The sequence below is a fragment of the Mustela lutreola genome, chromosome 11 (genome assembly GCF_030435805.1).
Source record: "Mustela lutreola isolate mMusLut2 chromosome 11, mMusLut2.pri, whole genome shotgun sequence".
Taxonomy (NCBI): domain Eukaryota; kingdom Metazoa; phylum Chordata; class Mammalia; order Carnivora; family Mustelidae; genus Mustela; species Mustela lutreola.
The window spans coordinates 52747518-52763033 of record NC_081300.1 but is presented as its reverse complement, the minus strand read 5'-3'; the positions used below and the strand labels follow the sequence as shown (position 1 = coordinate 52763033).

Sequence of the window (15516 nt, the reverse complement as noted above, 5' to 3'; positions counted from 1 at the left end):
CTGTTTTTGTTTTTTTAAGCCTTCCAGGTGATTCCAATTTGCAGATAAATGTAAGAACTCGTGATTTAGCATTTAAAAGTAACTATAGTAAAATTCTACTTTCTAGTAATGGCAGAGTCATTTCTTTTCAGACTAACTTTCCTACAGGTAATAACAACAAAATGTGAACAAAAAATTAGACAAAAAGCTAATTGGAGGCCTGGAGAGTGAACAACAGAGGAAGAAACTGGAGGGTTGTTCACCTTTAAAATGAAGGAACTTCAAAGAATAAAATATCCAACTTGTGGCTTGATGCCTGAGGGCTCTCTTCCATCTTCAGTAGAGGTGGCAGAGAGCTGCAGCCTTAGTGACCTGAGATACTAAGGACAGAGTTGGAGCTGGCAGAGTAAATGGAAAGTTAGAAGAGGAATCCTGCAAAGGAGGGAGCAGCAGAAGGAGCAAACCTAACTCTGAATCCAAACTGTCCAAATCCTTGGTCCGCTTGTGCAGGGAGATCCTAGTGGGCCCACTGAAAGGCAACAGCTGGAAGCTGAAAAAATTGATCAGACATTTGAGCTACTATTTACCACAGGGAAGACAGATGTTGAAGTTTCAGTCCAGCCAAATGAACTGCCTGCTGGAACAAAGAACAGAAACAAAAAAACACTCTTTAGAGGAATGTAGCAGAATCCAGAATCCTTATTAAGGTATTATCTATAATGTCCAGCATACAGTAAAAAAAAATCACTTGGCAAGCAAAAAAATAATGTGACCCTTTCTGAAATGAAGTGCAAACTGACTGATTTGACATGTAAATTAACAAATACTTTAAAACAACTATTATAAATAGCTTATACGAAAATATACTTGTGTGGTATCTAGGTGGCTCAGTGGGTTACACCTCTGCCGTTGGCTCAGGTCATGATCCCGGAGTCCTGCAATTGAGTACCACACTGGGCTCTCTGCTCAGCAGGGGGCCTGCTTCCCGCTTCTCTCTCTGCCAGCTTGTGATGTGGCAGATAAATAAATAAAATCTTAAAAAAAGAAAAAAAAGAAAATATACTTCTGATTAATAAACTGATGGGAAATCTCAACAGAGAAACAGAAATAATAAAAAAAGAACCAGATCGGAATGATACATGTACAAAACATAATAACTTAGTGAAAATTCATTGGATGGGCTCAATAGCATATTAGGGATAGCAGAGGAGTTGGTGAATTAAAAATTACTTAATACAGGGGCACCTGGGTGGTTCAGTAAGTTAAATGTCTGCCTTTGGCTCAGGTCATGATCCCAGAGTCCTGGGATCAAGCCCCAAGTCAGGCTTCCAGCTCAAGAGTCTCCTTCTCCCTCTTCCTCTGACCCCCACCCTGCTTATGCTCTTTCTCTCAAGTAAATAAGCAAAATCTTTTTAAAAATTTTTTAAAAGATTTTACTTATTTGACAGGGAGAGAGATCACAAGTGGGCTGAAAGGCAGGCAGAGATGGGTAGGGGGAAGCAGGCTCCCTGCTGAGCAGAGAGCCTGATGCAGGGCCATCCCAGGACCCTGGGATCATGAACCGAGCCGAAGGCAGAGTTTTTAACCCACTGAGCCACCCAGGTGCCCCACAAAATCTTTTTTTTTTTTAATTATTTAATACAGGCACGCCTGGGTGGCTCAGCATCTGCCTTTGGCTCAGGTCATGATCCCAGGGTCCTGGGATTGAGTCCCACAGTCCCGCATCATGCTCCACACAAAGCAGGAAGCCTGCTTCTCCCTCTCCCACTCCCCCTGCTTGTGTTCCCTCTCTCACAGTATGTCTTTCTCTGTCAAATAAATAAAATCCTAAAAAAAAAAATTACCTAATACAAATTATTCGATTTAAAAAATAAATAGAAACAAGACTGAAGAAAAACAGCCTGGAGAAATGTCAGGTGATCTAATATAAAGTTCTAGAGAGAAGACCGCAGAAAACAAAAATTTAAGTAATCGCCAAATTTTCTCAAATTTGGTGAAAAAACAAAACAAAACATCAACTTACAGATGCAGTAAGTTCAACCCCAAACAGAACAAATACAAAGAAAACCCTACCTAAGCACATCATAGTGGAACTACAAAAATCCAAAGATAAAAGAGCCAGAGAAAGACATGATATACAAGAGAACAATTAGACCATTGATGTCTCATCCCAAACAATAGAAACCAGAAAACAAATGCCTTTAAAGTGATGGAAAAAACAAAAAGCAAAAGCCATCAACCCAGAATTCAATCTTTAGTGAAACTGTCCTTCAAAGATGAAAGTAAAATAAGACATTTTCAATGAACAAAAACAGATGATTTGTCACTGGCAGGCCTGCGCAATTCTCAAGGAAATTCTTTACACTGAAGAGAAATGATAACATGTCATTTGGATTCACAAGAAGGAATGAAGAGCACCAGAAGTGATAATATTTAACAAAAATACAAGACTATATATATCCTCTTTTCTCTGAATTTTTAAAGAGACATGGACCGGCCTAAAACAAAAATTATAGCATTGTAATTAATTTATTATGTATCTAACTCTACTATATATAAAAAATGAAGGAAGCATACTGTTGCAAGGTACCGTATTTTGTATGAAGTCATGTAATAATAACCCTAAATAGATTGTTGTAAATTTAAGATGTATTTTTTAATCCCTAGAACAACCATTAAAAAAAGTACAGCTCATAAGCCAATAGAAAAATTAAAAAGAAACACTAAAAATATTCAACTAACCTGAAAGAAGACAGAGGAACAGAGAAAAACCCAAAAGACACATAGCAAAAATTATATTAAATATATATAACACTGTATGTTAATTGGAATTAAAACTAAAAGTTAACAAAAAATTGTATTAAACATAAATCAAATATATACATCAAGTAAAAGGCAGAGATTGTTAGGCTAGATTAAAAAAGCAAGACCCAACAGTATCCTATCTAGGAGGGATGAACTTTAAACAGAAACACAAATAGCTAAAAGTAAAAAAATCGCTAATGAAAAGCGATTATATAAATACTAAGCACAAAATTCATTTCTATTCAGCTGCAATATGGATAGTTATATGGTCTTTTATATTTCACATTCCAATTATATTTAGCTGTTTTTTAATGGTTTACATTTATTACAGACCAGTTATTATCAAACAGGATCTTTATGAACCTCAAGCAGAAAAGAAGTCAAATAAAACACAGGCAATTCTGGAGGACTCTGTCGTTTTTTTAAACTTTTGGGTTTCTTTTGACCTTAGACATTTTTCTTTTAAATCACTCATATGGCGCCTTCTCTCTCCCCTGCTAGTATGATTAATTAAACATCTTAACAAGGTAAGCCTTTCAGGATTTGCTGGTCTCCCTTATCTCTACTCAAAGAATTTCAGTCTTTGATCTAGCTATTAGAGCAGGTAATGAGTCTTAGTCATCTTTATCTCATTTATATTTGATATTTCCTTTTCTTCATTTATTTCTTTTTCTGGTTGTATCTACTTCTGCAACCCTGAGGTGGGGCCACCCCCTCATGGTCGAGGTTCCCTTCATTGCTGCACCCATCACAGGCTACCACACACCTTTTCCTCACTTGACTTCCACCTCTTTGCTTGACTTCTCAGTGTTGCTTTTCTATTTACAAGTCTGAGTTTAGCCCTTTCTATGGTAGCGACTTTAAGTTAAAGTTGACAAAATTAGACAAACTTAACTTTGAATTTTTCTACATTCTTTAAACAGTACTAAAGCTCTGATGTTACCTCAAACTCAAGCCAGTTCCTAGCTGGAGCAGGGCTGAAAAGAACAGGGCTGCAATAACAAAGAAACCTCATACTAAGCATGACAACAAAGAATGGTTTTGTGGCATGTGACAAATCTGGTCAACCATGTAAGTGAAAGGAACACCACCAATTCCCTTCTGGCTATCCTGGCCTTGTAAGTAATTGTCTATCCCAACAAACTCCACTTATGTATGGCACCAGTTTTCACCCACTGTGACCTTAGAAAATAAACCTAATACACAAACAGTCTCATGGCTGACAGAACCCCACTGTTTTAATCATTTTAGAAAATGTTTTCAGATGTTTAAAGAGGTGATTTCTGTACAGATTCACATCGTATTTGAATATAGGGGCCTAACCTAACTGTAGCACTTGATAAAGTTTAAAGAGTGACATGAAAGAGGGAAATACAGAGAGACCCCATAGGTTATTGTTTCCTTCTGAAAACTTCAGTCCTAATCAGGAGCTTTGAGACCTTTTTTCAACACTGGCCATGTCTCAAAATGTGAAGGACAGATCACCAAGGGCTTTAGTGGTTCGCTAAACACTGATGGAATGAATCATTTCAACTTGTCATGCAGTTTTAAGTCAAGATTTAAGGGCCTGCTTATGCCTCCTATCAAGAGTAAATATCACACATCCTGTTTATACATACTGGCTTGTTGTCCACGGTTCTTCAAAGAGCTCGTGACACCCCCCTAACTCACACTCCACCCTACCCCCAACTTCCTGCTCATTGGGTGCTATATTCCTACTCATTTTTAAGAAGTGCTTCCCTCAACAAAATACTCTGTATTACAGTAAATTTTAAAGAAAATACTTTATTACATCATGAAAAAAAAAAGGCATCAATCAACTAGATTCATACTTGTTTGGAAAAAAATGGAAAATTTATTAATTAGTCAGTATGTGGGCATCCTGTTCCACATGGGAATGAGAAGATGCTATAGGTTCTTTAAGTATTGCACAGTCTGGAGAAAAAAAAAAAAAGAACAAAAAAAAGGGAAGGGAGAAAGAGGGGAAAAAAATAAATCACATGATCTTGGGAACCATCTCACATTATGAATAATCTACCAAGAAACATTTAAAAAAGAAAACCCTTTGTTTCTACAGTAGCTTTGAGTTTATAGTTCTTGGAATGACTGTATTCCATTGAAGACATCTCAGTAACAGGAAGCTTCACTTTAGCAATCCCATGTGCAAATATTATTAAAAAAATATATAAAATAATGCAGTTTGTCTCTTGCCATCATCCCGGCAATCATAATAACACCTGTGAAAACTTTTCTTCTTGAAAATGGGTTAAGCTGTAAGTTTAGCCTGAAGCTCCATCTCTGCAGCCCGTTTGAGTGCAACATCCACGAGAAGCTGAAATCCACTAAAATCCTGGTTGAGGTCCGGTGGAGTAGGGGGGGGAGTGTTGAAAAGACCGCTCTGTGGATTTGTACTTGGTCCGGATTTACATGTGTCCTCTGGGTACAGGAGGGAGGTGTCTGTGAAGCTGCTGGCTGCTATCTGCTGTGTATCTGTGTTTTGCCCCACACCAACTGGCTGGCAGAGAGAGAAAGGCACGTCTTTCAATGCAGTCACAGTGGTATGACAAATCACGGATGGACGAGCCAATATTGATCCTGGGGACGATGGCTTGGGGGATAGCGGCCTCCCTAGGGCTGGGTTTGGTCCAGCTGTACAGGAATGAAATGGGCTCTCCTCTAGAGTCGGTAGGAAGTTTTTGATACCAATGGCTGACTCCACAGAACTTGCCTCAGAAATCTTGGCCCCACGGCGGGAAATTGTGAACTGATTTGGATCTTTGCCATCTTTTCTCAGCATGTCTGGGAGGAGCCTGCGGCGGGCGTTGATGAACCAGTTACAGACCTGAAATCATAAAGGTATGCTTTAACACTCGGCAAACACGTTCTGAGAACCTTCTCTGGGATGCCTAATTGATCTCTCTCTTTGCAGTAAAGAAGGCATGAAAAGGCTTATCGGAACTTCCAAAGTTATTTCAAGGTATTTGAGCTCCGCCAAGAAAGAGAGCTATTTCCTGCCATAAACTTATTCCTCTTCTAATACAAATTCCCTTTTTAATCTCATCATCCTTAAGCCTTTTCAAGAGGAAGAAAAGGATAGAAATTCTCAAATGTCTGAAAATGAATTTAGGGAGGGAAGTTCACCCTTTAACACTCCCCCATATTAACCTATTACCCACTGCCCCAGCATTTAAGTTACTCAACTACAGGAAAACTTTTCCTGTATGAAAAGGGCCACTCCTCCCAGTTACTGATTTTTCCCAGTTCAAATGACTGTGTCAACAGACACAACATGAATTACTTCACTGAAGTCTGCCCTTGTTTAAATATCAAACCAGTTTCCTGGGCAATAGAGGAAGATTTAACCTCCTCTTTATGTTTGGTGCATAAAAGAAGGCCCTTTTAGGCATTAAAGGAAATGCTATTTGACAGATGACCGTCAAGTGTTTCTGCTTCTCTAAAGAGCCAGTTAGTACTATAAAGTTTACAATAGAAAAATATTCTTCTTTTTTTTTTTGGAGTGGGGAGGCATTTAATGATTTGATAAACAGGAATGCTATAAAAGGTCTTTGGAAAGGGAAAGAAACCAACCCCATGCATACACCTCATGTTCTTTTTCCTTACCTGTAGTGTAGACAGGTGTGTTTGTTGGGACAGTAATGCTTTTTCTTGTTCTGAGGGATAGGCATTGTATCGGTGCTCATACAGCCAATCGCGGAGAATCTGCACAGATTCCTTGGGAAGGTTGCCCCTTCGCCTTCTCTTGCTTGCACCAGCAGAGGAGGAGAGGTCCAGAGGGATGTCCATGTTGTCATCATCCTCCGTCTCACTGCCCGATGCCACAACAACACCTGGTCAAGGACAAAGGCCAGCGTCAACCATGTTTATCAGGGGAGCACCAACGCACAGCTTATCTCTTAGGGCCATTAGTGTGCAACCACACTGTCTTGACTCCTGAGAGCCAAGCGAAGTACCAATGTTTTCTCTCTTGACGTATCAGAGCACATGTCAAAGTCTCAATGGTAACCTGACCAGTGGTGGCATGTTAGAGATTCTCAACCAGTGGTCACGAGCCCTTTCATACCCACTTTCCTGTAGAATTTAACTTCTCACATTCCTTTTGAGTGATGCCCAGAAGTCTCGCGCAGCAGAGGAGGCAACGCTGCACCTGAAGTGAATAGTTGGGTCACATGCGAATAGGAAAGGCGCTACAGCAGATGGAATGTATCTAACAATCTTCTCCTTGAGGTCATTGCTAACTCAGGAAAAACAATCCAAGGGTCCATACATTTTTTCCCACTTACATAAGGAGGGGAAATCAAACACTTAACCCAGTATGTGTCTGTGTGTATATATATATACTTTTTAAAAAAGTGGGCTCCACAGAGGGGCTTGAACTCATGACCCTGAGATCAAGATCTGAGCTGCAATGAAGAGTCCTCATACTTAACCCACTGAGCCATCCAAGCGTCCCCAACCCAGTTAGTAATTCTAAAGGTAAAATTTATTTCAATTTTTTCTGCCAACTCCATGGTCATTTCTTTTTCATTGCTACCTACATTTATTCAAAACTAGACACCTACTTTTAATGGAAAGCACTGGTCACCTTTTACTAAGTACAAACAGCCACTGAAGTTTTCAGTTTTGGCACACAAAAATATTGTTTTACTACTAGTACTTGAGTAAGAGCTCAAAAGATGCTACTACTGAATAAACTTTTAAAAATTTCTATAAATTTCAACTGACAGTTTAATCAGAATCTAGAATACTACATAGCAAGAAGTAGACTTCAGTCTTAAAATATTACATGACAAAGACTGAATATGCACCCCCTAGAGGAAATGCTCTTTTGTCGGTAAGTACTTTAATCCTACCAGAAATTTTAAGAATTCACAGCCGTAGAGAATATTTACAACACATATAATAGACTGGGGTCAACAAAAATTCAGACTTGGCCCCTTTAACATTTAAACATAATTTTGAACTTTAAAAAATTTAAATTACAAATGCTATGGACCCTCCCCCCTTTCAAAAGGACAACTGGCAACTCTGAATGACTAAAGAAATAGATTATTTTGAAGACAATCTAGAATGTTTAAAATGTAAATGAATTACAAACAATCGCATGCTCGAAAAATACCAGTAGTTCTATATAAAAAAATTAAAATAACATAAAATTGAAAGAAAACAGAACGTTCATAACTTTGTTGATGCAATTCAGAGTGGCTAACCTTGATAAAAAAATAAAAACAAATACTCCACCTCGTGATAAACCATTCGATGCATTATAAAAAATTTTAACCCGTCCTTTTAAAGCATTTTAACACTCAAAAAGCTTTGCATTCCAAGATTTGTTGACGAGCTAGTTCACAATTAAGTCTGACTTTTACTTGGGGACACATTTTTAGTTTTGGACTGCAGGGGGCAGATAGTGCTGGAGGGAGTGTCCACAGAAAAGAACCTTCCAAAGACCAAGTAAAGCAAGTTCTAACAAAAGAGTAGGATGATCTTGCAAATTCACTTCAGCTCAAGGCTTAACCAACAGCCATCAATAAACCGCACAGAAGAATCCTAAGTTTTAACCGCCACATATTTTATGTTCCCTTTTGCAGAGGATTTCATTAAACTGCTTTAAAACAAGTTTTTTTTTAAAAAAGAGGCACATTTAAAACTGAAACTGCTTTTACTGTAGAAAATCGGAAAAACTTTTAAAACCTGTATCGAAATTTGGGCCAAGAGCTACTAATAAAATACCTTAAGAAATTAGAAATGAGTTCCTGTTTTACATTTACTTTGATAAATAAAGAAATCTACCTTTTAAAAAATGTGTCAAGTAATTGAATGACTAAGGCAAATTTGAATAAAGCAATTTGTTTAAACTCTTCAACGTCTGAAAAGCCAGACATTCTTCTTGAGGCTATAATCCCTTTCCCCCCCTTTTAATCTAGAAAAGTGTGAAAATTTTCTCAGTGAACGGTGAATTCCCAACTGTATGTTGATAACAACAAAAGAGTTTGAGACAAACAAACAAAAAAACCCCTGAAGCCTGCCCTTTGATCTGCTTGCTTAGTTTGACAAGAAGCCTGATCTTTCAGAATAGGTTAGTGACACAAAAAGCAGGTTTCAGTTAAGCAACACTAAACTGAAGTGTGACTTTACTCTGTACTCAGTTCATTTAAATAAATGAATGCCAGGCCTCTGGACCTCTTAACAAATATTTCCAGTATGGGCACAAAAGCTGAAGTAACAGGAAGTTAAGACTTCAAGTTCCTTGGCCACACCAGCTGATACTTCACTGCAGCAAACCACGTTTGCTGCTGTCAGGACTGTTTTCATTAAAACCCTCCCTCCGGATTGTGGCTCAGCTTGGAAAAACAAAAAGACTTTTCCACGTTACTCATTTCCTATTGTAACAGAGCTTTCCCGGTTACCACTTTTTTCCAAAGGTCCTGCTCTGCTTACACTTTAAAAAATGTGGTGGTGGGGGAGGGGGCTCACAAGCCTTTTTTTACTCCATCCACATGCAAGGAAATGTTTAGAAAGCCACAAGATGGCCTATGGATCCCACCGCTGGGAAAATCAATCTTTTCTTAATAGGAACTGGGGCTGGGGGTGGAAGGGGAAAGCCAGAGATCATGGCTGTGAAGTTGGGACTTTAAAAAATACCTGGAAGAGGCTAGAAAGGGATCTAGAAGTTAGAATAATCGAAGGAAGAGTTTAAGTATACAAATAGGAAAAAGGAAGCCTAACCTAACAAGTTTTCTGATTAGAGTATCTCAGGAGATGCCACGGAAATCGTAGTTAACACCCCAGGCACAAACTCCAAGGTGAGCTTGGCTGGACCCAGCTGGAGAGCAGTTCTAAAGGAAGAACTCCAAACTGTCAGAGACTAGAAGCAAAAAGACGTCGGGGATCTTCTTCACTCAATCTTTGCTTGTTTTAAATCCATTTGCTGGGTGGGAACTTTCTGATATCCTCCGCTTCCTAAAGACGAGACACTATGATCACAAAACAGGCTTACCAAATCTTGGGCCTTTAAAGTGCTTTTGTTCTCAAGAAAACTTTTCAGATTTTCAGAGACTTTTATAAAACAGACAATAGTCCAACCCCACAAAAGCCAGGCAGGGCAGATTTCTTCCCGGGTCCTGGCTGAGCCGACCCGCAACCCGGCCCCCTCCGAGGTAGTTGGAGGAAACGGGCTGGGAGGCAGGACGCAGGAGGACCACAGAGGGAGGAGCCCGGGAGGGAGGACAGCCAGGGAAGCTTTTGTTCTAGCGAGTTTCTCAGCCTCAACTGAAATCGCCCCTCCAACCGCACCGGCAGAGAGGACTTCAGGAGTTTCAGATTACAAGAAACTAGAAACGAGGCTGTGAATCTCAACATTCTGAGGGGTCTGCCCACCGTCAAGACGATTTGCCGGGAAAACCTAAAAAGGGAAAGAAACTGGGCAATCTCAGCAGTCTCGGCTCCCCCGCACAAGCTGTGAACCAGTCGCAAAGTTTCCCTTCCAACACGTCACCTTTCATTGTTTCCATGAGTCGGCGCTCGGTAGCAGGACCTCCTTACGCGGTGCGGCCGGGGCCGCTGACCCTGAATATTCGGGGTCCCAGCCTAGTTCCTTTGCTGGGAAGGGGGGACGTACTCGTGGGGGGCTCTGGGGAGGGCCGAGGAGTGCTGGCGGTGGGGAGGGGAGGGCACGACGACGACAAGGGAGAGCCGCGGGGACAGCGAACGTACCCGAGGGGCTGCGGGGGAGGACCCGCGAGGCAGCTCTGCGCCTTCCCCACCCGAGCCCGAACAATGCGGGGAGCCCGCCCTCGGCGGAAACCTAGCTTTGCTGTAGGCTCCCAAGAACCGCTCTACATAAACAAACCCCCCAACTGATGCCCGTCAGTTCCACCAGGAGACCGAAAACGCCTTCCAGTAAGGAGCTAGACCCGTCAGTCGTCGGCGAGGTGACACACACAGCCTTCCAGACGCCACGCCGGGCGCTCCCCGCGCGCGTCTGTTACCGAGTCCTGTTAAACCTCCGAACCTCTAAGCCCTCAACGTTCTCACTGACCGTTGGGGAGGGTTCGCTGGGAGTCCTACGACCAACCACTATGAATACCCTGTGTTTTGGTATTTAATTTTACTCTCTCTGGGAAAGCCTGGGTTGAGAAGCTCCGCGTGTTCTGAAGCCACCGGCCCAGAATGAAAGGGACAGAACTCCCAGGTGAAAACGTGGCCGAAAGAACTCTCCTGGGTTGAAGGCTGCCCCGCTACCCACACTGGGTTTTGACCGTATCCGCCGGCGGAGTCTGAAAGAATGTGGAGTTACAAAAACTCCCGGACGCTCCCGGGCATGCGCAGCAGCCCCCCCCCCCGCCGCCCCCGCGCTGGCTTCCCTGAGCGATTAACTTCTGTTTTGAACCACTCCACATAAATCACAACAGAAAAGCCAACTCTGGCTCACCACGGAACGTTCGGAGTACCTCCCAGTCAGGGACTCAAAAAAAAGTTAACTTCAGAAGGGAGTTAACATTCTTTGACCTTTCGTGGCGGTGGGTTTTTTTTTTTTTTCTTTTCTTTTCTTTCTGTGTATTTTGTTTTTAAACCAGACTGACGGCAAGTTTTAGTTGTAACGCTTCCAGAACGCTTCGTGGAAACAATGACAGACTCACTCTGTGCCCTTACAACCAAGCCTGCTTGTCACACTGGGACTCATTCTGACCACACGCCGCTTTAAGCTGCTCGCCCTCCGTCCTGACTCTTCATCGTGCCTCAAACTCATCGTGGGAAAACTTTTAGAGACTGGGAGTTTTAAAAAAGTCCAGCTTTCCAAGGCTACCGACACCCTCGGGCGGTTTGGAGGCCAGGGTCGCATTCCTTCGATTGTGAAAACACCCCATCCCCAGCGAAGAGAGTGCCCGGGCCCAACTGGGAGGGAGTGGGGGCCCGGGAGCCCAACTTTCAGACAAAGGCGCCGCGGCTCCGCGGTCCCGGCGGGGAGAATCGGGGTGGGGGGTCCCCACGACCCGGCCCAAACCTCCACCCGCGAGAACCAGCGAGAAGCCACGCGGCGGCTCCGCGGAGCGTGGGGTGTCGGCTGAAACAATGAAACTTGGGAGGCGTACAAACAAGGCACTGAGCGTGTTTCTTGACAACGTGCCAGCAGCGTGGAGAGGCCCGTCTCCCCACAACAGCCCCTCGTGTTGTGTCTAGAAGGAAAACAGCAACTGCCATTTCAGACGCAGCTTCAACAAAGAGAACCGCCGCGGTTCCTGAGCGCCCCGGGCTGAAAAGTCCACTAAGTCACTCTTTCCCCAAGCCCCGCGGGGCCCAGCGAGCACGTTTCCCGGGGACCCGCGCCCACGGCGGGCACAGCCCGCCAAGCCTTACCTTTCTTGCTTTTCATTCTGGAGCACCCCTTCCAGAGCGAGGCGATGCGGGGGTCTCGAGGGGCCAGGAGTGGGGGCAAAGGGGGGCACGCGATTGTCCTCCTTCCCAGCCGACTCTCCCGTAACTTGCAGGACGCGCTCCGGCCGTTATTGCTAATCAAGTCGCTCGGATCCCAGGCTCCCGCTCCTTGGGTGGAATTCAAGTGACACTTGGGCTTCCTCCTGCCGGGATCTTCTGGCAGCCGGCTGAGGACTCTCCCTCTCCCAACTCACTCCCCTCCCCACTCCTCTCCTTTGTTCCCCGATCCTGCTCGGCGTACCTCGGCGCTGTCAGAGTGAGAGAGGCGAAGAGGGAAGGTACAGGAGGTCCTGCCTCCGCCCCCAGCTGCCCGCCCCGTCCCCCGCCCGCCCCGCCGCTCCTCCGCCCCTCCCCCGCACCTTCTAGTTGGGGAGGACGGCACCGAGCGCTCGGGCTGCACTGCCTCACTCTGCGCCTCTCTGCCCGCTGTCACCCGTCCCTCGTGGGGGCGGCTGAGCCCAGAAACCCGATCCTTCCTCGGTGCTGCGCGCACGCCGCCCGCATCCCTTGCTCGGCTGCGGCAGCGGCGGCGGCGACACCAGCCGGGCGTCTGGGTTTCTCTTTTGGGCCTTTCTTCCTCCGCCTGGCGAGGGTGCGTTTGGTTAGGAAATTGCAACAGATGGAAAAAGGCTGCCCCCTCCTCCACCCCAGGGAAGAAAAGGCTCCCCTCTCGTTTTTGACAGCTGCCCCAAACTCCACCGTTCCCGGCTCTAGCCGCAGGAGAAGACAGCTGCTTTTGATTCAAGGGGCGGGGCACCGCTGGAAAAGTATTCAGGACAAGAACCAACTTCTTCCAGAATGCGCGGCTGCCATTGACACGCGGGCGCGGCGCGTCGCACCCTGCTCCTCCCGGGGCTCTTCCTCCAGCGGCGGCGACGGCGGTGGGTGGGTGGGGGCGGTTGGGGGAGGAGAATGAGACACCGACACCCCAGGCAAATGTCTGTTACCCCCGGCTAAAGCTGTGAGTTCCGGACTGGATTGCAAGGCAGTTTCAAAATCTAACTCGTTGCGGACAGACACTTGTCATGCTCACATGCTCTTTAAAAAGTCTCAGCCTGGGGACTGCCCGGGCGCGCGCCTGCCCCACGGCAAAAACTCGGCCTGAAACCTCTACCTAGGACTCAGGAGGCTGCCGCCTTTAAGGAAAAGGGGCGACCACACTGGGGCTGGTCGTCTGTTTTGGTAAACAGTCTACTTTTAGAGCTTAAGCCCTGTTAGGGGACCCCTTCTCCCCTCGGGTATTTCAAACAGAAACTAGCCATTGAATAAACACATGTTCCTGTTGGTTTATTTTGGTTGAGAGGGCTCCAACAGGAGTTCCTTGATGAGATATTACCCTTTTAAAAGACCAAATGCTGTTTTGCCGACTTCAAGAAACGCCTGCCCCCTCCCCGCCCTCTCCGCTGGGTCTAGTTTTTGCGCGTGTGTGTCCTGTTGTTTTGTGGCAGAGGAACTGTCGCATGCCACTGTATGGCTTTCCCCATCACTAAAAAACAAACAACCCCCCCCCAACAAAACAAAAAAAAGCAACAAACCCAACAACAACAACAACGTAAATAAGACTACTAGAGACGTCAGCGCCGGAGTCTGCCTCCAGTTTCGGCTCTGTGCTGTTTTTGTTTTGTAACCTCGATGGAGAAGCCGGCAGGAAAAGCTCCGTGGAAATAAGGTTAAACCCGAGGACTAAGGCAGCCAAACGATGACTAACTAGACTTTGGAGCCTCTGTTTTAGGATTACACTGAAAATTAAAGCCAGCCTCCCACCCACTCGCCCTCCCAAAAAAAGACACCCCCGCCTCGAGAGTGAATTAAGGCCAGAGTTTACAAAGCTTGGGTGGTTTTACCAATTACAGGACTTAAAATGAATAAACAAGGAAAAAAGCGTCATTCTAAGAAGGCAGCAGCCTTACGATTTTTTTCTTCTGTGGTTTGCCGCCTGCTCGGCACCTAAGAGAACACACATCTAAAACGGCAAAGGAGGGGAAACATGGTCCTAGGGGAAACCACGAGGCTGGAAGCTACCCTGCAACTTGCTGGAGCACAGTTCCTTCCCCCGGCCTGGCTGGAGATGAATCAGCTGCTGCGCCCGAGTGCAGGACAGATGCGGGGCGGGGAGAGGGTGGGGGGCCGCCCGTTAGAGGGCCGCGGCGTTCTTGCATTTGAAGGGTTGTTTGTTGCTGGGATTGGTGGCTTGTGTCCGTTGGGGAACTGGGAGGAGGGAGGAGCGAGGAGCGAGGGGAGACGCAGGGAGGAGGAGCCGGGGGCTGGCCGACGCGGCGACTCCGCGGTCTGAGTGGCAGGAGCTTCGTCTGGAACCGGGCGGTTACTGGGGAGACGCTTTGTTTGCTAACTTCGAAAGCTGCTTCGGCCGTTTTCGAAGCCACTCCACAAAACACGCCTTCGGGTAGGCTTAACCCTCCCCCTCCGCGTTTACAGAAGCGCGAGACAAAAATGTTTCCTTCTGCGTGGTTATCCTTGGCCACGCGGTGGCTCTCATTAGGTACACAAAGGTATCTTTTTCGTCTAAGCGAACTTGGCTAATTATTGCGATTCTCAGGCAACCGGCATGGAAACCAAGTATTGAAGCGACTTCATAGCTAGAAAACAAACTTTACAGGGGAAGAGGGAAGAGCGGGGAGAATTAAAAGCCTCTTTCAAATTGCGAGGAGGAAAACAGTCGAACTGAACACCTCTCGCTGGAGGGCCGGCTTGATCCGGCCAATGCTCACCTTTTGCTCAAGCGAATCATATCAAAGCTGTTATTAAATCTGACGAGATGCACCAAAGAGGAACACCGGCATCATCTCGTGTGATGGCTCGTGTAGGGCTCTCCCCTACCCCCACCCCACCCCCACCCCCACCTCAGGCTGGTCTCAAACTTGTTTGGAGCTTTGGATTGTTGCATTCTGGGAAGAGAGTGCCTGGAGTCTGCATAACACAGGGAAGGAAAACAAGCCGACCAAGTGGGCTCAAAAAACCCGCAATTGCTTAGGATATTTTTTGTTTATTTGCTTTTCTCAAGGTGGAAAAACAAGTTTCAGTTCTGGCTCTGTCAGTCCCTTAATGTCCCAGGCCGGGCTTCTCGATTAAACTGATCCAATGACTTTTGAGTTTCCTTCCATTGCTAAAAGAAATGCTATAGATTCCCTTTTGCTACATATTACTTGCTGAATTCATATAAGCGTTAAATTGGAAAATTATGTGAGTAAAAGAAGGTGCTTGGTGCTGGAGAAGACCGCTGATACACGTTTTTCACCATTATTTATTTTTTCCCTC

The 15516-nt window shown here is 45.1% G+C and overlaps 1 protein-coding gene across 1 annotated transcript; it reads right to left on the bottom strand.

Moving 5' to 3' along the window:
* Positions 1-4551: 4551 nt before the first annotated feature.
* Positions 4552-12739, bottom strand: TGIF1 (TGFB induced factor homeobox 1). The gene is made up of 4 exons (XM_059139944.1): positions 12600-12739; positions 12163-12348; positions 6406-6632; positions 4552-5626 (listed from the first exon to the last, which is right to left on the bottom strand). The coding sequence occupies exons 2-4, from the start codon at positions 12176-12178 to the stop codon at positions 5051-5053; spliced, it is 819 nt and encodes a 272-aa protein (XP_058995927.1). The 5' UTR covers positions 12179-12348; positions 12600-12739; the 3' UTR covers positions 4552-5050.
* Between the last annotated feature and the right edge of the window lie 2777 nt (positions 12740-15516).